Source organism: Pollachius pollachius, assembly GCF_949987615.1.
Source record: "Pollachius pollachius genome assembly, chromosome: 19".
In the NCBI taxonomy this organism is placed as follows: Eukaryota; Metazoa; Chordata; class Actinopteri; order Gadiformes; family Gadidae; genus Pollachius; species Pollachius pollachius.
The window spans coordinates 8,272,288-8,294,253 of record NC_136952.1 but is presented as its reverse complement, the minus strand read 5'-3'; the positions used below and the strand labels follow the sequence as shown (position 1 = coordinate 8,294,253).

At 48.0% G+C, this 21,966-nt stretch overlaps 1 protein-coding gene across 1 annotated transcript in view; it reads left to right on the top strand.

Moving 5' to 3' along the window:
* Window positions 1-16,106, top strand: part of LOC307090291 (neurotrypsin-like) — a gene marked incomplete at both ends in the record, with an annotated part of 19,608 nt that extends 3,502 nt beyond the window's left edge. Inside the window, 13 exons of the mRNA XM_079756870.1 lie at window positions 755-797; window positions 6,192-6,434; window positions 6,821-6,959; window positions 7,309-7,491; window positions 8,492-8,635; window positions 10,069-10,247; window positions 10,690-10,831; window positions 11,212-11,432; window positions 12,817-12,958; window positions 13,407-13,712; window positions 14,491-14,613; window positions 15,075-15,340; window positions 15,445-16,106. Coding sequence (XP_079612996.1) covers window positions 755-797; window positions 6,192-6,434; window positions 6,821-6,959; window positions 7,309-7,491; window positions 8,492-8,635; window positions 10,069-10,247; window positions 10,690-10,831; window positions 11,212-11,432; window positions 12,817-12,958; window positions 13,407-13,712; window positions 14,491-14,613; window positions 15,075-15,340; window positions 15,445-16,106 — 2,793 coding nt within the window. The remainder of the gene's footprint in view (window positions 1-754; window positions 798-6,191; window positions 6,435-6,820; window positions 6,960-7,308; window positions 7,492-8,491; window positions 8,636-10,068; window positions 10,248-10,689; window positions 10,832-11,211; window positions 11,433-12,816; window positions 12,959-13,406; window positions 13,713-14,490; window positions 14,614-15,074; window positions 15,341-15,444) is intronic.
* Window positions 16,107-21,966: the final 5,860 nt, after the last annotated feature.

The following is a 21,966-nucleotide window of genomic DNA, read 5'->3' as shown; positions in this document are numbered from 1 at the left end:
GTGTGTGCGTGCGTGTGTGTCTGTGTGTGTGCAAGACCATTTTAGGATCTTACACACACCCACACCAGCGCTCACACTCGTAAACACATGCACATTTAAGCACTCCGAACACTAATGCACAAAATAAATCCATCACCGAATGTGTGTGTGTGTGTGTGTGTGTGTGTGAGTGTGTGTGTGTTTCTGTTTGTTTCTGTGTATGTGTGTGTGTGTGTGTGTGTGTGTGTGTGTGTGTGTGTGTATGTGTGTGTGTCTGTGTGTCTGTGTGCATGTGTGTAGTAAGCAAGCACTGGTGCAGTTCTCAGCCTTATAAGAACTGCGGTAGAAAGCAGTAAAAGGCATATTGTTGGGTTGTTGTGTGTTTATCATTAGGTTTTTTGGTCTGCTGTCTCACCATGTATCCATCAAACCTTATTTCTGAAGCAGCACATCTTAACTGTCACATGCAATCTTATATTACATATACTATATTTTCTTTGCTAGCTTAGCTGTTTTATTCATAAAACAGTCCAGGTCGTTGTTTTTTTGCAAAATGGGCTGAAACTGGCTACTATGTAAGATGGCTAGAGTCTTTCGTACTCTCGTACTGAAGGTATTATTGGAGTAACCACGTTTTTCTTGGGTCTGCGGTATTCGAATTAAAAGGAACTGAGCCAATATTAACATCAGGATCAATCTACTGTCATATCTGTCAAAAGCAGCTATTATCTAACCCTTTGCCCCTACCCCCTCCCTATCTCTCTCCCTTCTCAAGGTGGTGGCAGAGGACAGCTACCTAAATGAGGTCCAGAGCTCAGGTAAAAATAAGTATTTATCACTGTTGTTTTCTTTGGGGTTCTTTATTATCCCCCTCTCTTTTTTCATAACCTATATTCTGCTAGCCGTCTACTCCGACACCAGACTCTCGCCTTCTCATTACCCGTTTTACGGTCTCCTGCTCGTCTCCTATTGCTGTAATATACCTTGCACCCATTCATCTTTCTCTCCCTTTCTGTCTCTCTCGGACTATCTCTCTCTGCCTCTCTCTCTCTCTCTCTCTCTCGCTCCTTTTCTCTCCCTCTCTGACTTTCTCTCTCTTTCTCTCTCTCTCTCTGTCTCTCCCTCTATCTCTCCCTCTCTCTTTCGCTTCCTCCCTTTTCCCCACATCGTTTCCCACCCCTTTTCCTCTTTGTTTCTCTCCTCTTCCTCCTCTCTCCGTCTGTTCCCTCCATCCCAAAGAGGAGCAGCCATGATGGGGGGTAGGGCTCAGCTTTCACATTGATGGGGGAGGAGCCCAATCTGACATCTTTTTTTTTTTTTCTCAAAGCCTTGAGAAACCAAACCAAAAGAAAATGTCCTGTCTTTATAGCCACCGCCGCATGGACGGGCAGGGTGACACGTGTGCTATAACTCACAAAGCTCTGCTGTGGCTGCAGGAACTGTGCACACACAGCCTTTATTCCACCGACTGTGACCTCCAAATCAATGTGTCTCCCTCCCAGGTGACGGCTGGCCTGTTGTCATAGATCAACCACGACTGCGTCGGCTTGACAGCACATGGCATTTTCAGTCAAAGCAAAGATAGAATGATATAAATATTATAATACACCTTGTATACAAACACACATATCATACAAATATTTTCCTCTGCTCTCTCAAATTAAATTTAATTGACTCCACACTACAATGAACGAAAGAGCAATATTCCGGGCGTTTTATTCAATTGCATTGTTTCCTGATGTATTCACTCGCCCTTCTGTTCACACAACGTCTGGGTAGACCTGCATGCACAGTCGAGCAGCCACACACACACACACACACACACACACACACACACACACACACACACACACACACACACACACACACACACACACACACACACACACACACACACACACACACACACACACACACACACACACACACTCAACACCAACCCCCCAAACGGCAGGCCCCTGAGTGTGAACCGTGTCCAATGCTTATTGTTGCTGGGAAATGGATTATGGGAGCGGGGGGGAGAATAGCGGTTCCCATGGTAATGGGAGGAGGGTACAGTTGTCTTGGAAATGAGGAGGAGGTCTCAGTGTGTAGCGACGGAAGCCATGTGTGTGAGCGGGGGCCTTGGGTGCCAATTTGATTTGACCGCTGCATGTTACGAAGCCGTATGATCCTGGCACCTATGGAAGGCCAAATGGTTCCCAAGAAAGACCTTATAACGTCTTAATGTGACGCAGGTGGGGGAGCATGCAGATTTCTCCCGCCCCTCTCTGCACACGGAAAATGAGTCAAAACCGACAGGCAGACATTTGCTTATGACCTCGTTAATGTTTGTTATTTTGATTACGAGTCATACTTGTGTTTCCTTGGCAACAAAGGATAGAGAAGGGTCTGATCAGGGACGCTCACACGAAGATGAGAAGGAAAAATCCCACCAACACAATGTTGGATAATTGAATCAGTACTGAATTTAAAAAACATATAATACACACAACCTTGAAAATAAACCCTAAAAGGATTTGCATTATATCGAACCACTATGCCATACTGATGCATTTATAGTGGTGAGTCTTGTTGTATTGGCTGTTACCAGTAGCTACTAAACTCCCTTTTCTTTAATGTCTGACCTTTTAGACCTTTATTGGGATTCTATGATATTTGTATCATGGTATGTGATCCTTTCAGCATTATCATATCCCACACCGGTATTGGTACCGGTTCAACCCAAATCAATCTGGTCCCAAAGACACACACCATACGCCTTGCATATTTCCACAATATCTGCAATATCCTTCCGCGCCGTAGTGTTTGACGCAGCCTGGTGCCTTGATTCACGGCTGCCTTATAATTCATTTGATCCAACGCCAACTGGATACGATTTTAAAATTGCACGTTTAATTTCCCAGATGGACCGTTCTGCCCATCTCAGAGCAGTGCTTTGTGCGCCCTCTGCTGCTCAATCATTCCCTGGTCCGGGGCTTAACCGTACCCCCCCATCCTGTTACCAAACGCACCCAGAACCTCACCCTATAGTCGGTGCGTATCAGACATCAGACGACCCAGCACGGAAGTTGTGGATTTTGCTGGCTCTCTCATCAATTCTAACCGATCAATCTTTGTTTCTTTGTTTTTTTGCTGAGGGACTGCGTGATCACCTGGGCGTTTAGTAGCCTGCGATCCATCATCTCAGAGAGTATCTGTAGCTGCTGTTTGCCAGAAGCGTAGGCTTCCCTTCCACTCCGTTGTCAATACGTGGGCCATCCCAGCGCGGCGGATATGACTCATCCCTGTGTGTGGTCTTCATGATGAGATTGGGTCTCTGAGGTGGGCCGGAGAAAATTACTTTCCTGCAGGTTCCTTTAAAAGTGCTGTAGGTGAGATTAGAGAACTTGTATTATGGAACAAACTTTTAAAAAATTGTTGGAACTGCCAAACCGCACCCAAAGCTATTAACTTTTTACAGAAATATTGTGAGAATATCTGTTTAGAGTTGATTGCGCCGGCCTTTGTATGAGACAATGTAGGTTTAGACCGCTCCCTACTCCTTTCTGATCAACCAGGGTATCTCACTCCTGATTGGTTCAGGGAATCCGTCTTGCCTGTCATTCTCATGCTGTTCAATCACATGCACACATGGCAGAGAAAGGTAAGGAGGGAGGGAGCAGAGAGGGAGCAGGCTCTCTTCTGTTCCCTCTCTCCCTCTCTCTCTCTCTCTCTCTCTCTCTCTTTCTCTCTCTCTCTCTTTACAACTCTGAAATCTTACCTGACAGCAGCTTTAACAAGATCACGCATTAGCGTGTTTCTCGTTCACACCTTCAAACTCAGGTGGGGTTCTGAAATGTAGGTCAATACAGAAGGTCAGGGACACTCCAGGGGGGACCAGGCGACTGGGAGCTCAGGCTGGGCTGTGGACCCCCCTCCCACCGGCAGACTGGAGACTCCTGATGGCTCAGAGATGCTGGGGGTCTGTGTCACTCAAATCAACCTTTCAGACTTTCACCCTGGGTTACATTCACTTTGGCTGGTCTATGAACACTATCCAGACAGATTGAACCCTCAAAGGGCACGTGAAACACTTCTGCTCCTATAGCCAATTCACGATTTGACTGTAGGACTGATGTACAATGGAAAATACTAAGCCCTTCCAGCGCAGATACGCTAAGGAAACATTTGAGAGGATACATTTAAAAAAAACTCATTTTGGAGGATACACCTCCAAAGTAATTAGTCACGTTGGCCCTGGGATATGAAACATCATTCTCACCTTCCTTCCTCTCTCAGTGCTGTTTAAATTCTGCTGACGCCTCTTACCGCGTAATATTTTAATGCATTAGAGCATCTGCAAAACAAATGAGCCTTTGCAGGTTCTCATGGCTGCACTAGAGTTTTGTTTTTTTACACTTGTGATACATTTGGCCCAAATGTACCCCCACCTGACCAGATGGGGACTTTTTCTTGTTCAGAAAGGTGCTTCTCAGCATGTTGTGTTTGGGCGTATTTGCGCACACTTGTGTGTTTGTGTGGTTTGTGTTTTTGTGTATGTGTGGGTGTGTGTGTGTCTGTGTGTGTGTGTGTGTGTGTGTGTGCGCGTGTGTGTTCACACTGCATACATGAATGCTCTGAAGCATCCAGGCTGTGTGTGTGTGTGAGAGACAGATAAGACTTCTTGGTTAATGAAGCCCTCTACCATTAATCATTCTGGAATGGCAATTTGGCCCCAAAAGACCCCTTGAAGTGTGTGTGTGTGTGTGTGTGTGTGTGTGTGTGTGTGCGTGTGTGCGTGCGTGCGTGCGTGCGTGCGTGTGTGCGTGCGTGTGAGTGTGTGTGCGTGCGTGCGTGCGTGCGTGCGTGCGTGTGTGCGTGTGTGTGTGCGTGAATGCCTGAATGCGCCTGTGTGTCTCAGTTTGGTCCTAGTAGAATAATGCTGGAGGATAAGCAGTAGGTTATGTTCGCTAAGCAGTCCAGGTCATTCTTGAGCACCATACAAATACAATTTATATTTCTAATTATATTATGATTCAGGTCAATTATAATAGTCCTTCACCAATACTGTGTTAGTCTCAGGGACAGACAGGGAGTCTGGCGATGAATGAGTGAAACAGGGAGCGTGACAATGATTGAGTGAGAGAAGGAAGATGCAGATGAATGAGTGAGATAGGGAAGATGCATATGCATTTGAGAGAAGCAACTTGCAGATCAATTTGTGAGAGAGGATACGTGCAGATGAACGAGTGAGTGAGGGAAGGTGCAGATGAGTGATTGAGGGAGGGGGTGTGAGGATGAATGAGTAAGATAAGGAGCCTGACACTGAATGAGTGAGAGCGGTTAGATGTACTGCCAGTGGATGGGTACGAGAGATAGGGCTGTGTGTGCGTGTGTGTATGTGCTTGTGCGTGCATGTTTGTGTGTGCGTGTGGGTTTGTGTGTGTGTGTGTGTGAGCCATCGGGTTCAGCCGGAAAGGAGACGTGGAGGATAATGTGATTTACATAAGAGCACTTTAAAACCTCTCGCCCACTGCTCTCTATTCCTTCATCTTCCTCCAGAAGTTTCTCTGCTGGCCTTCCTTTCATTCTCCTCCAGTTCGCGGCAAAACACATCTCAGTGTCCATCGCCCTCCACCTTGCCCCTTCCACCTAAATCCAATTATTCTCTCTCTCCCTCTCTCTCTCCCTCTGCCTGTCTGTCTCTCTGATGCTCTCTCCCCTCTCTTTCAAAGCTCTCTATCTCTGTTCTGTTTCAATGTGCTGAGCCTCTGCTAAGAGACTATACGCATTTGTAGTTTCAACGCAAAATGGGAGATGCGTACAATAATGCATGAAACATGAAGAACCTTGATACCACCGACACAGGAGAAAAAACACATGAATAATAAAACAGCAAAAATCCACGTGAAGGATGTAAAGTGATGATCTCTCTCTCTCTCTCTCTCTCTCTGTTTCTCAGTGCCTTACTGTCACTCTACGTTTATATTTACATTTAGCCGTTTAGTACAGTCTTTTATCCAAATTTCTGTCTGTGTGTCTCTTCGTTTTTCTCTCTCTTTCTCTTTGGCTATGTGTCTCTCTCCCTCTCTTTGTCTCTTTCTCTCTCATACTCTGTCTCTCTTTCACTCTCTCCCTCTCAATCTAAAACACAATCTCTCTCTCTCTCTCTCTCTCTCTCTCTCTCTCTCTCTCTCTCTCTATAACACAATCTCTATTTCTCCCTCCAGCCCCTCTGTCGTGCTCAGAGGGCTTCACGGAGCTCGGCTACTACAACGGCACTGTGGCCCAGACGGACTCTGGCGCCCCCTGTCTGAAGTGGACGGAGTTCCCCGACTACGTCCTGCAGTACCCGGGCAGAGGGCTGGGCGACCACAGCTACTGCAGGAACCCCGACCGCGAGTCCAACCCCTGGTGCTTTTTCAGGCAGAACTCCGGGGCCATCGGATGGGCCTACTGCGACTGCCACCAGGGTACGCACAAGAGGCCTCAAGTACACACAATCAGTCATGACAAAGCAGTTTGTTGGTTAAAGATACGGTACGGAGAGCAGCTAGTTGGGTAACGCAGCAGCAAAAAAAAAACTCGTTGATTAATCCACACGATCGTCAATCAGACTCTCTTCAAATTAAATCTCATCGTTTAAACCCATCTGTTCAAGTTAAGCCCAGCTGCATCTGTTCATCTGTTCCGTTTTCCCCGTCCTCCTATTGATTATGGTCTCATAGTTTCTCCTCGATTTTTTATAACTTTTGTTCAAACTAACGATATATGATAATTCTTGATTTTTATTAGTTATTATTATTATTATTCATTTATTATTATCCAATGGTTAAATGATGTCTAATGCTGTTGACAGGCGCTGCTCGGCTGGTGGGCAGCTCGTCCTCTGACAGCGGCCGTGTGGAAGTGTACCTGAACGGCCAGTGGGGGGCGGTGTGCGACTCCCACTGGACGGACAGAGACGCCAGTGTGATCTGCAGACAGCTTGGCCTGGGGTGGGAACAATACAAGAACAAGCATCATCCTTTTACTTTATGAAAACGTATTAGATTAAAACCTGCTCTATGCACCTTTTCCCGTTAGCAGCCTCTAGTGGCTTGAGTTGGAGCTACAGTGATAGCAATGTCGTTTTCAGACGTCCAAAAAGTGAACCACAATAAGATAATTGATAGTGAAAAACTCCCAGGACCTCGTGGATGGCCTTGTTGTATTCCTGAGGACATACTAACTGTTAAGATATGTTAGTATGGAGTTAATCGCTGCAGTATAAAAGTGACATGGTTAAGGTGTAAGCCAGTAAGTCAACATAATTAAACAATATAAATATGTTTTCCTCTCCCACAGAGAGATAGGCACCGCGCTGCAACACTCTCAGTTCGGCACGGGCTCTGGCCTATTTCACTATGAGCGCATGGGTTGCCGTGGCGACGAGGGCAGCCTCAGCAACTGCCGGGGCAGGACGTTCGTCACCGGCGACTGTAGTCATGGAAACGAGGCGGGACTGGCGTGTGCGCCGCCAGAAGGTCAGTGTGACTTTTAGGGAGGGTCACTGCTCAGCTGCAGCACCTGAGTGAACACCTGCCTCAACACCGCCGAGAACCAGACACAGTGACACAGAGAGAGAGAGCGAGGGAGAGAGAGAGAGAGAGAGAGAGAGAGAGAGAGAGAGAGAGAGCGAGAGAGGGAGAGAGAGAGACAGAGACAGAGACAGATAGAGAAAGAGAGAGAGAGAGAGAGAGAGAGAGAGAGGGAGGGAGGGAGAGAGAGGGAGAGAGAGGGAGAGAGAGAGACAGAGAGAGAGAGAGAGGGGGGAGAGAGAGAGAGAGGGAGAGAGAGAGAGAGAGGGAGGGAGGGAGAGAGAGAAAGAGAGGGAGAGAGAGACAGAGAGAGAGAGATAGAGAGAGGGAGAGAGAGAGAGAGGGAGAGGGAGAGAGAGGGAGAGGGAGGGAGAGAGAGAGGGGAAAGGAGAGAGAGAGAGAGAGGGTGGGAGAGAGGTAAAGACTAAAAAAGAAGAGGGAAAGAAATGAATGAATAATTGTTTAGTAAAAGAAAGAAAGTATGAATTAATTAATAAAATAATCAAGGAAAAAATGACAGGAAGAATCAAACTAAATGAAGCAAAAGGGAAGGAATAGAGTAGAATAAAATACAAAAGAAGATGAGGTGGTAAAAGAAAAAGAGAGAGAGAGAGAGAGAGAGGTAAAGACTATGGAGATGAATAAAGACCCATTCTGTGACCCAGAAGTTAGTTCTAGAGAAATAGTTTGATTCCCTCCCGACCTCTGCCTCAGTCATTCAACTGCTGCGGGCATTGGACAAGTTTACTTTCTATGCCAATGAGACTCTTTGGAATTGGATTGAATGGAATTGAAAAAGAGCGAGAGAGGGAGACAGACAGAGAGAAAGATAGAGAGAGAATGTAGAAGAGTGTGCAATAAAAATAACAGCGCAGCCGCCAATATTTTCCGCATGTCTACAGTTTTGTCCCTGCTGACGTGTGCACGCTCTCCCCCGGTGACCCAGGCAGCGGTCCTCCGCTGCGATTGGTGGGTGGCGAGGAGGAGTTTGAGGGTCGCGTGGAGGTGTTCCACAAAGGCAGGTGGGGCTCCGTCTGCGATGACCAATGGGACGACAGCGACGCAGAGGTGGTGTGCCGACAGCTGGGATTCGGGTACGGTCCTGCTTTGCTCAAAACTCTGTTGGAGCTGTTATGCCAAAAGCTTGCTCAACTTGTTTGTGATGAATGCAACGAATCAATGCTTGAATGTCACTTCAATGCTAACTCCTATGATTTTGGTTCAAATTTGATTTCAGGAGCAGGTAGGCCCCGAATGATTGCTTCGTCTCATTAAAGACAAACAACTTCATTGTAATAACATTTCTTACAGTAACCCTCTGCCTTTAATCATATTCCCGATTGAACTGTTTACGTGTCAGGGATTTATGGAGCGGTAACGTGTTGCTGATATATTCCAACGTTGGTTGTCACTGCTTAACATCATAATTCATCTCTATGTTCGCTCTGGGACTCCAGTGCACCATCTGTGTTTGTTGAACGACAGAATGAGAGGAACCTTTGTGAATAATTCAGATCCGAGCAGCACTTTAATGTTCTCTGACACCTACAGCAGGTAGGCCGTTCCCTGAGCAAACTCAGCTACTCTTTCGGAGTCGCTGCATAATGGGCTGTTTGTGTTCGTGGGGAATGATCAAACACAAGCACAAGCCGTAGAAACTGTTACCAGGGAAATATTGGGGAAATATTTTCGTATTATTTTAGATTTTATAAATCCCAAGGGGAAAGTAATCAAGTCACAGCGGTTCATGTTGAGGAACTCAAAGCATGTTTTTCAGTGGATTAAGGGAGATAATTATGAAGCCCTAGGACGTCGATTGCAGTCCTTTTCTCTGGAACGTAATCCTACTGAGGATCCCAGCTTCCTTTCAGCAGTTGAACTGGCGCGTTTTGTTAATCTAAACTAAATATTCTAATGTCAATGATTAACCAAGCAAAAGATTTACACTGCCACAGGCTTCACTTTTTGTCCTTTTTCATCTGCAGGCTGCAGCCATGTACCATTTTCTTTGCATCAGGTTGTCTGGAATAAAACACACAGAGACATTAACTTGCAGGAAACACATGCATTGCGCAAATACACTAACCAGAAATTGGTGCGGAAAAAAATAACACAATTTACTGTTACAGAAATAGCTAACAATTTCCTGTTCGAAAAATCATTAAGTTATATTCTTATCGCACCTAATGGGTGTTCATTTATTTTATGTGTGTGTGTGTGTGTATGGTATGTGTGTGTGTTTGTGCACGGTATGTGTGTGTGTGATTTGTATGTGTGTGTATTTTTGTTTGATTTGTATGTGTGTGTGTGTATGGTATGTGTGTGTATGTGTGTACATGTTATGTGTGTGTGTGTGTTTGTGTGTGAATCGTATGTGTGTGCGTGTGTTAATGGTATGCGTGCTTGTGTGTGTATGGTATGTGTGTTTGTTTATGTATGCATGTTATGTGTGTGTGTGTGTGTGTGTCTGTGTGTGAATGTTGTGTGTGTGTGTGTGTGTGTGTGTGTGTGTGTGTGTGTGCTCCAGGGGCGTGGCGAAGGCCTGGTCGTGGGCCCACTATGGCCAGGGCTCCGGCCCCATCATGCTGGACGCGGTGAAGTGCACCGGGAACGAGCTCTTCCTGGGCCAGTGTCGCCATGGTGACTGGGAGCAACACAACTGTGACCACATGGAAGACGCCGGTGTCTCCTGCAGTCCCTATTCAGGTACGTCACACACACACACACACACACACACACACACATATACACACACACATGGTCTCACATACACACACACACACACTTATACACACACACATGGTCTCACACACACACACACACACACACACACGTATACATAGACACACATGTTCACAAACACACACACACACACACCGTGTTTGTGTATAAGGGTCTGTGTGTGGGTGTATAAGGGTGTGTCACACACCCTTATACACCCACACACAGACCCTTATACACACACACACAGACACACACACACACACACACAAGTTCATAAACACACACACATCATCATACACACGTTCACACACACGTTCACACACATAGACAGACACACACACGCAATCGCCCAGCCAGAACACACACACACACACCTTACAGGAGAGCATCTCAATGTATGCGTGCGTGGGTGTGTGTGCTCCAGACGGCGTGGTGCGTCTGGTGGGGGGAGACAGCCCGTGGGAGGGCCGTGTGGAGGTCTTCCACAACGGGGACTGGGGGACGGTGTGTGACGACCAATGGTCTGAGCGGCACGCCCAGGTGGTCTGCCGGGAGCTGGGATACAGGTAACACACACAGCTCTGGTGGGGGCTGTGGTGGTGGAATGATGTTATGTTCGTGTGCAAGGGTTAGGGTTAGGGCATTCGTTGACCCTGCGCTGGATTTCAATGGTAAACGCTGTAGAAGTTCATATCTTTGACATAATTACTCCACGCACGCACCTTTTGCCTGACTGTGACATAATGTCTCGGAGACACGTCAGACTCCGAGGATTATTAGCCGTTTCCGACGTTCATTCATTTATCCATGGTTTATTTGATAGGGGCAGAAAGTGTATATAGACAAACCGAGAGCAGCTTCCAATGCAAGCGTCATAGTGCTACTGCATAGTGCCAGCCTAACTCATCCTTTTCTTCCTCCTCCTCCTCATCTTCCTCCCTCGCAGGGGTCACGCAGAGGTCGTGGAGGACGGAGCGTTTGGCGAGGGCGCGGGCCTCATTCTATTGGACGACGTCAGCTGTGACGGCTCGGAGGCCTCCCTGCTGGACTGTCACCGGGGTATCTGGGGGCGGACCGACTGTTCCCACGGCGAGGACGTGGGCGTGCGCTGCAGGGGCGGGGCCAGCCAGGAGACCAATGAGGTGCCGGTGATTGCACCCTCAACAGGTAACATGTTATGCAAGGAGAAAAACATGGTAGCACATGATTTCCCAATAATGGGTGGTTAATTCCTTTTGAATCACAGTCAAAGTGTTAATCTCAAGATTTATGTTTTGCTCTCTTTGGCGATAAGTCGTTATGTTTCCCATAGAACGAAACAGTGAACCACCCAGTTCCTTTCATTCATAATTTGATCTGTGAGCCATAGGCTCAATCCCCATTGGGTTACCTCATTTGGTGATAGATAGTGACCTTACAGACACTATCTGTTCTAACGAATCTTAAAGATTCATTGCGATCTTCAAGATTTCCAACAATTAAATATTAGTTACTTTAACCATAACTTTACTAGTTTTTTATGGACATTATCATCTGAAATAAGAAGATCCTTCTGTGGCTCTTTGCGCACATTGTTATTTTAATTGTCAGGGAAACATCTGGTTGATAGTTGATTTGTAAAAGTTAAAAGGGAGAGTACTATCACTGAGAAATAATGCATAACCTTGGAACGTCATTGACCAATCAGTACCAAGTATTCAACAGAACTGTGGTAAAAGCAAAACTAATCCGACGGAAGCATCATGTCCATGAGGAGTAACAACAACCATATGTTTTCAATCGATCGAATCGATTATATTTTTAGCTCCGAACTCATGAGGCATGATGAAATCATCCCACTATTGTCGAAAATAAACACCTTGGGAGCAACAAACACCTCCGGAGCAATGTACAGCGTGCAGAATCTGCTTTGTCATACCTGATGAAATCGCACCACAGCACAATTGGGACCAATTTCAACTCAATATAGATATAGTTATAAATAGATTCAATAAATGAATCGAATGATAATCGACAACTGAGACAAGACTAGCACTTTGGGACGACAGTTGGAGGATTGAGGAGGCAGATGTGTAGTATGTTGGCATAGCAGCATCGCCAAGCTGTTCACACATTCACAGTACGTGCGTGGCGCGAGCTGTCTATACATTTAGGAATGACAAGAAGCACTTGGTCATGCGACCTTTAGTCGTTGATACTTGTGCGACACCTAGTGGCCCCCTGCCACAATTTCATACAAAGTAAAGTAGTCAGCATGACGCCCATCTTACACATTTTAGTCTACGCATCGCACGTCTCTCGTGTGAACCGGCATCGGTCTGCGGATTTCAAACTCGACATGTTGACAGTCAGGCGTTTCAACAAAGACAACCGAGAGGCGTTAATATTTCGAATGCTTCTGTGAAGGAATCTGTTGAGAACAGGAATGAGAGTGTTTGGAGAGACAGAGTACTTCTGTTACTTATCACCTCTCTCAGTGGGCTCTTGAACCACACACTCACATCCACAAGTGGAGGAGCCTTTTCTCCATGTCTGGCTGCTCTCTCTCCAGGTCCCCTGGTGCGCCTGGTGGGAGGCAGCGGGCGGACGCAGGGGCGGGTGGAGGTGTATCTCCATGGCGACTGGGGCAGTATCTGCGACTCCGGCTGGAACGACCTCAACGCTGCGGTGGTGTGCAGGCAGCTGGGGCACAGGTGTGTGTGTGTGCGTGCGTGCGTGTGCGTGTTTGTTTTTGCATGTGTGTGGGGGTTTGTTTTCTGCGTGCGTGGGTGTAAGTAAGAGAAGAATGAAGTCACGACGACGCTTAATATTCACATTTTTGCACATTTTCTCTTTGCTCACCCTCTCTGCTCTCTCATACCCCGTTCCTGGCTCTCCTTTCTCCTTTCTCCATTACCTCCCTCTCTCCTCTGTCACCTTCTCTCCTCCCTCTCTCCTCTGTCACCTTCTCTCCTCCCTCTCTCCTCTGTCACCTTCTCTCCTCCCTCTCTCCTCTGTCACCTTCTCTCCTCCCTATCTCCTCTGTCACCTTCTCTCCTCTCTTTCACCGTCCCTCCTCTCCTCTCTCCCTCCTCCCGGTCCTCTCTCCTCTCCTCCCTCTCTCCTCTCCCTCATCCCCCTCCTTCCCCCTCCCTCCCCCAGCGGTGGGGCCGTGGCGCTGGGGGGCTTCGGCCAGGGGAAGGGGCCCATCCACCTGGACAGGGTGCGGTGCACGGGGAAGGAGGAGTTCCTGGGCGAGTGTCCCTCGCTTGGCCAGGGCCCGCAGAGCTGCAGGAGGCGGGAGGACGCGGGCGTGGCCTGCGACATGAGCCCGCCCCCCACCTCTCTGTCACCGGCGACGTCGTCGACGGCGACGGAGAAGGCCAGGCCCCAGGATGTGTCCTGCGGGCTTAGGAAGCTCACAGAGACTCGAGGCAAGACGAAGGGAGAAGAGGACGTGCCCCTTGGGTGAGGCGAAGAGTTTGATTTGTTTAATGTCATTTTATTTCTTGGACTAAATGGACTGCATTTATATGACAGCGCTTTTTTGTAATCAGTGGCCTCCCAAAGTAGCCTGGCTCCGCACGCCTAAGTACTTCGGCTCGATTTTCATTTCCCTTTTAATACTACGTCTGGGTTTGCAGTATATTCCTGGGTTTTCTCCGTCCAAATTTTGTGCGTCCAATCAGCGATCAGAGCGAGTGGCTGATAACAATGACGTTTAAAGTCAGCTCTCGTTGACGGACATCTTCACGCACGGTGTTTGGTTTGTTTACAGCCTGCGCGCAACGTGATTCCTGGCCAAACGTTAGCGATTGGTTATGGCAGATCCAGAGTGGCACTGGGCAGATCCAATAGTTTTAAACTTCAACAGACACCCGCCTTAAAGTGAGTTAACGTTTGTCAATTGAGTGGGTCCAGACTCTCTGTGCAAATGAAATGAAGTTCGAGAGTATGGTAGGACCAGGCTACTTCCAAAGCACTTTGCAATAACTTTCACCAATTCACACACCGACGGCGGCTTCAGCCATGCAAGGCGACAGCCAGCTTATAGGGAGCAGTTAGGGTTGGATGCCTTGCTCTGGGACACCTCGACACTCCGGGGATTGAACTAGCAACCTTGCGGTGACCAGCCAACCCACTCCAACTCACCTCCTGAGCTACTGCCGCCCATAGATTCTTGCATCGTATTAATGCTCAGTTTGATAGAATATGCTATGCCATGTTGCTCTTCTCCCCCACCCAGGAGTTCCTGGCCCTGGCAGGTGTCCGTGTGGCTTCAGGCCCAGGGCAGGGATGGAGGTCCTCTCTGCAGCGGGACCCTGATCAACCCCTGCTGGGCTCTCACCTCCGCATACTGCTTCACGAGGTAGCTCCCCCAATTCCCTTGTTTCCCTTCTCCTCTCATCTGCTTTCCGGTCGTGTCTTCCCTTCTCTTTTCATCTCCTCGCTTCTCTCTTCACCTTTCTTGTCTTATCTTGTCTTTGGTACCGGATTTTCTCTTCTCCTCTCCTTTCTTCCCTTCTTCTCTCATTCCTCCTCTTGTCTTCTCCTTCCCTCGTCTCCTCTGGTGTTCAATCATCGTTATGCCTGAACGTGTCTCCACGTCCTCTCTCCTCTCCTCTCCTCCCCTCCCCTCTCCTCTCTCCTCTCCCCTCTCCTCTCTCCTCTGAGTCCTCTCCTCTCTCTCCTCTCTCCTCTCCTCTCTCTTCACTCGTCTCCTCTCTCCTCCCCTCTCTCCTCTCTCCTCTCCCCTCTCTCCTCTCTCCTCTCCTCTCCCCTCTCCTCTCTCCTCTCCCCTCTCCTCTCTCCTCTCTCCTCTCTCCTCAGGTACGGCAGTAACCCGTCCACGTATGTCGTCCGCGTTGGTGCGTCGCTGCAGACCCTGTCCCCGGAGCGCGTGGTCATCCACAGGAAGTACAAGGGTCAGAGCGGGGGTCACGACCTGGCGCTGGTGAGGCTGCCCAGCAGCAAAGGCCACTGTCTGACCTTTGACCCCAACACGAATGCAGCGTGCCTGCCCACCCCGGACAGAGCCATCCCGTCGCCGCCGGCGTCTTGCATCACCACGGTTACGACCGGCTGGGATGGTGAAGGTTAGTCTGACCCATTGTCTAGTCTTGTCCGAGCAGCCCACGCACACAGAGAGAGCCCCGGTCGCCATCGGTCACCCGCTGAAACGTCCGTCCTCCCTCCCCAGACTCCGTGGTCGCGTCCTGGGTGCCCCTCATGTCGCCATGGCAATGCAAGAAGCACTACGGCGACAGCTTCTCCAGCCACGGCACCCTGTGCGCGGGCAGCCCCCCGGACACCAGCCGTCTCCACGGCGACGGTTGCCCCGGCGGCACCGGCGGCGGGCTGGTGTGCCAGGACGGGGGCGGCCGCTGGGTGCTCACCGGACTGGTCGCCGGCGGTTACGGCTGCGGCGGGGGCGCCTCGTCGCCGGCGCTCTACACCCGCGTCAACCGGTTCCGGGGCTGGGTGGAGGAGGTGGTCAACGCCCACCCGGCCGCCCGCCGGTCGGGCGTGGTCACGGCCAGCACGGCGAGCGCGCCAGAAGGCCGCTCCGACGCGACGGCGACTGTGGCGCCCGCCGCGCGCGCCCACGCCCACTCTCACGATGACATCATCCACGGGGAGGACGACTCGAAACTCTTGAGGCACCCGCACGGCCTGGGCCTGCCCAAGCACCCCCGCCGACAGCACCACGCCGCCGACGAAGGAGGCGTGGCCACAGAGAGCGAGGCCGACAAGCCCAAACACATGCATGCCCACTCGCAGTACCCCGATCGCCGTGGCAACGCTAAGAGCAGCGCGCACCCACGCCTCCATGCCGAACCACGCACGGACAACCAGCTCTGAGAGGTGGAGAGAGGGAGAGAGAGAGAGAGAGAGAGAGAGAGAGAGAGGGGGAGAGAGAGAGGGGGAGAGGGAGAGAGAGAGTTGGACAGAGAGAGAGAGAGAGAGAGAGAGAGGGGGAGAGGGAGAGAGAGAGTTGGACAGAGAGAGAGAGAGAGAGAGAGAGAGAGAGAGAGAGAGAGAGAGAGAGGGGTAGGGAGATAGAGAAGACTTAAGATAAAAGAGGTAACAGTACAAATCGGTAGAGGAGAACAGCAGAGCAACAGGAGGAGGGACAGTGAGTTCTAAATTCATCTTCATCAGTCTCCATTAGCTTTAAGTTGGGATGTGAGGAGACTAGTGGAAAATGAATGCATCATGGGTCAGTGCACTAAAAGGGCTTTAAAAAAAAAGTACAATAATCACTGATTCAAGCTTGACTGAGATATAAAATGTCAGCATGCTTTATCTGCATCGCCAATGAATTGATCAAATACAATAATATATTTTAAGAGGGATTTTCCAAAACAGAACAGCAAATAAATAACACTTACAGTACGGACAACTGTAGGTTTGCATTTAGCCTTAAAAAACAAATTGAAATAGAACAAGCTAACATTCATTGTATATCGCGGATGTATCTTAGATTACACAGAGTCCAAAAGTCTTTGCCTCCCTCATAAGGCGCTCGAGTGAAAAGGTTGTGGGTGGTGAGTAAGCCACACCGGGAAAACCAGTAAAAATAGAATATTTAACAGTTGTTTTCCTTCTCAGGCTGTCCTAATATAAAACATTTTTGTGCCAGTGTTCGCTCCTCAGTGTTCGCTCCCATCGCTCCTCTTCACTTGGTCTTCAGCGATTTTCGCATACCAAGGCTATTAGCTGTCTTCAGCAGCCATTGAAGGCCATGGGATTAGGTTTGGGTTTTTTTGTCCTTAGATACATGGGTTTTAGGTAGAGTAGTATAAGGTGCATAGATAGATAGGTAGACAGGTAGATAGGTAGGTAGGTAAGTAGATCATCTGGTTAGTAGTGTAGACAATGAGTGTTATGCATCCATTCTTGCCTTGAATAGAACTGTTAAAGTGAATCGGTGTCTGTTCTGTTGTCATTTCTGTTCTCTGGACAGGTGCGTGATCTCACCAGTAGATGGCGGAAATATTCTATTTTTACAGGGTCGTAGCGTGGGAAATATGGCTCTAATTGTTCATTTTTTTTATACTTTGGTTATTCGGATGGACATGTGTGCCCCAAGAAAATTGTGTATCATCGCGTTGTTCAGCATCTTGTAGCCTCCGTCAGTCCGACCTCTAGGTCTAATGCCTGTTTTTTTATAATCTTGTACATAAACTAAGCCATTCGCTCATCCTCTTTGAGACCAATTTGTGTTTTAAGAAGTTAAGCTCCTGCTGTAAATATGTCTGTTGTTATAAAGTGCTGTGAAGTATGCCTTCTGGATCTGTATTGCATTCATTCATTGTACCGCGTTGTGACGTGCCGAATCATTATTAAATTATGGTGAAATGCAAAGCTCGATGGATGCTGTCTGGCTGTTTCTTTGATGTCAGCGATTCCCTCCACACGTGTGCTGCCTTGTATTCAGCGTCTCCCAGCTGATAACTATTCAAATTGGTTTTCAAATCGTATTAAATGAGAACCGAAGTTAACCCTGTGTCATCACGATTAGGCTTCGACCGATTTCAATGTTGCAGTCACGATTAGGCTTCGACCGATTTCAATGTTGCAGTCGCAGCGAGTTGAGTTTATACTAGCGGAGTCCAACGTGAATATTATGATCTCCACATGGTAATCAACCAGCCACCCAAACCAAGTCTAACATTTTGTCTCTCCGATAATTATTAGAGTAGGCTACTGCAATAAATGAAGGTCCGCAGTGCATTGGACAAAATGTCCCACAATGGCAATATGCGGGTTTTGAAAAAAATATGCATACAAAGCATATTGTTTTCGCGAGAAAATGAAACATAAATCTGCTTAGTCGCCCAAGAGCCCGTTAAATCAAGGCTTTTGTCTGAACCGCCTTACAATTCCCACATGTGCAGCTCTTTCCTGGGATATGTAAACCGCTGTTTAACGTGATTAACAATTGTTCATTGTGAACAATGTGTTCGACACCAGTGTAATGGCATCAGTGCTCTATAAAGGCACAAAGAAAGCAAGTGAATTACACAGAGAGCTGCATTTAACTTAAAACGAAAACCTACTCTGCAGTAGGCCTATCACAGCGTGAGGCCAAACGACGAAAATACGTTATAACGACAGTCTGATTTCATAAGGTCGGTTCATTCCTGCCCTCAACTCTTAAGTTTCTGTCCGTCCCTTCCAGCCTCTGCGTTGTTTCTGTACGACCTACATCAGCTAATTAGCTCAAAGATTTTCCAATGAGGATGCATTTTTTTTTAATGTAAAAAACACTTAGTCATACCACTTTAATAATTCGTTACATTGAGTAAGCCTAAGTAGGTATATTATCTACAAGCTTGGGACGTCAAACGTTGTGAATAGCATTTCCATTCGTTTTCGTGTCTTGCCAGCATTCTGCATTCCCCCAATTTTTTCCCATGGCCTTCAGCAATGAAGGTTGTGTGCTCGGACACACACACACACACACACACACACACACACACACACACACACACACCTGGTACCAGGCCAGGGAGGGTGAAGGGAACCCAGGCTGAGCTCCTGGATGTGTGAAGGCAGTAGAAGAGCTCAGTTCCAGGGCATCTCAATGGCTCTCTTGGGTCAGCTTGGTGGGACTTGGGTGAGAACAACCTCTTGGAATGTGCTGACAGTGCTCATCAGCACAGAGGAAGGGACAGCAGAAGATGATGAAGATGAAGGTTCCACTCTGATAATCACGTCCGGCTCATTGCAAGATGCAAGACGTTACACACAGAAAGGGATCAAATGTGACATCAGAAAGTTCCTTCAGTCTAATGTCTTTTCGAAATCTATTGGTGTGTGCGTGTGTGAGTGGGTGCATGTTTTACTGAGGCGGTCTCATTAATCACGGAGCAAAAATAACCAGGGGATCTGACCTACTTCTGTGACACACACACAGACACACAACCTTAAAATAATCTTCTAAATGAGACCACAACGGAGCCTTAAATAAGGATAAAGCATTATTCAACTGTGCTGCAGGCTGATGCAGCTGAAACGGGGCGCACTGCACCGCCAGAGGCGCGAGGCAACACAGATCCAGGATCAGATAAAGTTCAATGAACAGAGTCGCAGGACCTTTTATAAGGGCTCCGTTTTTATATACTAGAGTAGAGGAATTATGCAAATGTATCAATGTAGTTGATTATCGATTATTATTGACCGGGGGGGGGGGGGGGGCACCATTTTTCCACTTGCTTGAGGAATAATTGTGCAGGTAATTGTAAACGTCTAGGTATTAACATTTCAACTGGGAAATAATACAACAATAAATAATTATTTGCATTCCCATTAATCATACACTTTTTAACATTTGCCCCTCGCCAGAATTCGTCATCTTGGTCAGAACCCCCAAAAAACAACAACCAAAGACAAAGAAGAGAATAAACCACAAAACGAGAGAACAGCCCAGTGCTGAAATAGTATTTTTATTAAATACTTTCAAGATCCAAGTTTTTGAAGAATAACAAAGCTATGATGAAGACCAACTAACACTCAGACAAACACTTGATAGTTGTCAATTCATGGTTGTATTTCAGTGTACAACATGATCATGCAAAAAAACACCAGCATCCACATGGAAGCGGCTGGGGACGGAAGCGCAGCCCAATAGTATATCATTACAACGCAGGGAAAAAATACTAACATCAAGGGCCTCAAACCAAGCTACGGCTCCTCAATCCTTTAGTTGATAGATAGATTTTTTAAACGTATTTTATTTTTTTATTTTTCATGTCACCTATTATTTCAACATTCTGGATGGAGGCGGCTCTCGTTTCAAAGATGCAAATATCGTTATATATTAGAAACACCATCCCCTGTCCTTTTTAATAAGGCAGGAACATGGCGGAAATGCTTAACTGAAACATGCATATAACTAGGTCTCCCGGTCTGGTGGTGCCGGGTTTTGAAACCAGCACCCCTCTCTCTCTCTCTCCCTCTCCCTCTTTCTTCCTCGTTCTCGCACTCTCCCTCTCTCTCTACTGAGCAGGCAGAATTCTGAAAAAACTCCCGGGGTCGACAACAGAAACATTTAACTGAGCCTTAATTCATCTCTGATCATAATTGTTAACCTCGATCCAAACTCCCTTTTATATTGTGCGGGTGCTTAAGTGCAAGTGTGTGTGTGTGTGTGTGTGTGTGTGTAGGTGCGGGATTTTGTGTGTAGGTGTGTGTGTGTGTGTATCGGTCTGAGGGAGAGTGCAGAACTCTAGCTTGGCAGAGCGTTATATTACAAAAAACTGCAAAAGAGACGAGTTCAACGGCGACGACGACGACGAAAACAAAAGACAGAGAAACGGAACAGAGAAAACGACAATCCAGCAACGAGTGAAAACGACAAGAGGAGCTACAGACCAACGAAGCACTACGAGAGCAACAGGGTCGCGGGACATCAGAGGACCTATGGGAGGGGGGCTGGTCGAGACTCACTACGGACGGAGGGACGGACACGTTGGATTAGCACAGAACGACCTCGCTGTCGCGCACACACCACCGAGCTCTGGTGTGGATATGTAACAGTTCCCCCTCCCCACGTGCGTTTGGTACAGACAGGTATGCACGTGTGTGTGTGTGTGTGTGCCTTTTGTGAACGACTCACAAAATACAATATATTTTTGAGGAGGGGAAGGGGGAGGGGGGCTGGGGAAGCAATGACAGAGGTTTCCACTCAGCTGGTTAAACAGCACGAGAGTACACCGGTTTTCCCTTTAAAAGTCAAATGATCACATTCTCCGAACACAGTGAAGTGGCCATGGGACAAAATGTGGCAACTTGTGCGTGTGTGTGTGTGTGTGCGTTTGTCTGTATATATGTGTGTGCGTTTATGTTTGTGCAGCCTAAGTGCAGACGTCCGTAAGGGACTCGGTGAAGTTAAGTCTGGGAAAGTATTCCCAAGTACTTTAAATCAATCGTAAATTGCCGGCCTCTCAAGTCCGGTTTGCCGAGGAAGAGAGCGTTGGAGCACATCAGAAAGCTCCCGAATCGACCACGTGTTACAAACAGTTGCGGCTGTTTGTTTTGTTTACTTTTGTTTAACGCTGCCGGGGTCCATCCGAAAAAAACAATGGGGGGGGGGGGGGGGATGGGGGACATTGCAGGGAACCATCGGCTAAATCCCACAGCCGACGCACAGGACAAGAGTCTCTTGGATGCATGTACATATATTACACTTTTCTCTACATTTATCTATACAGAAGACACTGCATATACACAGTGATAACAGAACAGGACGTCAGTTCCCTTGAGAGCCAGAAGCAGAGGAGGGGGACAGCCGTGGGGGTTGGGGGGAGGTAAGAGGAAAGGTTTGGGGGGGGAGGAGGAGATGGGGGCAAGGGGCTTGGGGTTAGGGTGAGGAGGAGGCAAGGAGTTTGGGGATTAGGGGGATTATGGGGAGGGGTGAGGGGGGGGGCGAGGGAGAGTGAAGGAGAGGTCGCGGTCAAACATGCAAATCGCAGACGCCCCACCCGCCGCAGGCTCTCCTCGTGCCGCAGCACATGCACGCCCCCGCCCACAGCGCGGCGCACCGGGAGGCTCCGACACTTGCACGATAAAAATCCCCGTGTGGAAAAAAACTGAAGAACGGAAAGGAACAGAAAGCTTGCTTAAAAAGTAGTTCAGGCAGACGCTAGTTTTTTAAAGAGGAACGCAACGGGGACGCTAAAAACACAATAAAACACACGTCCATCTCACACCCCGC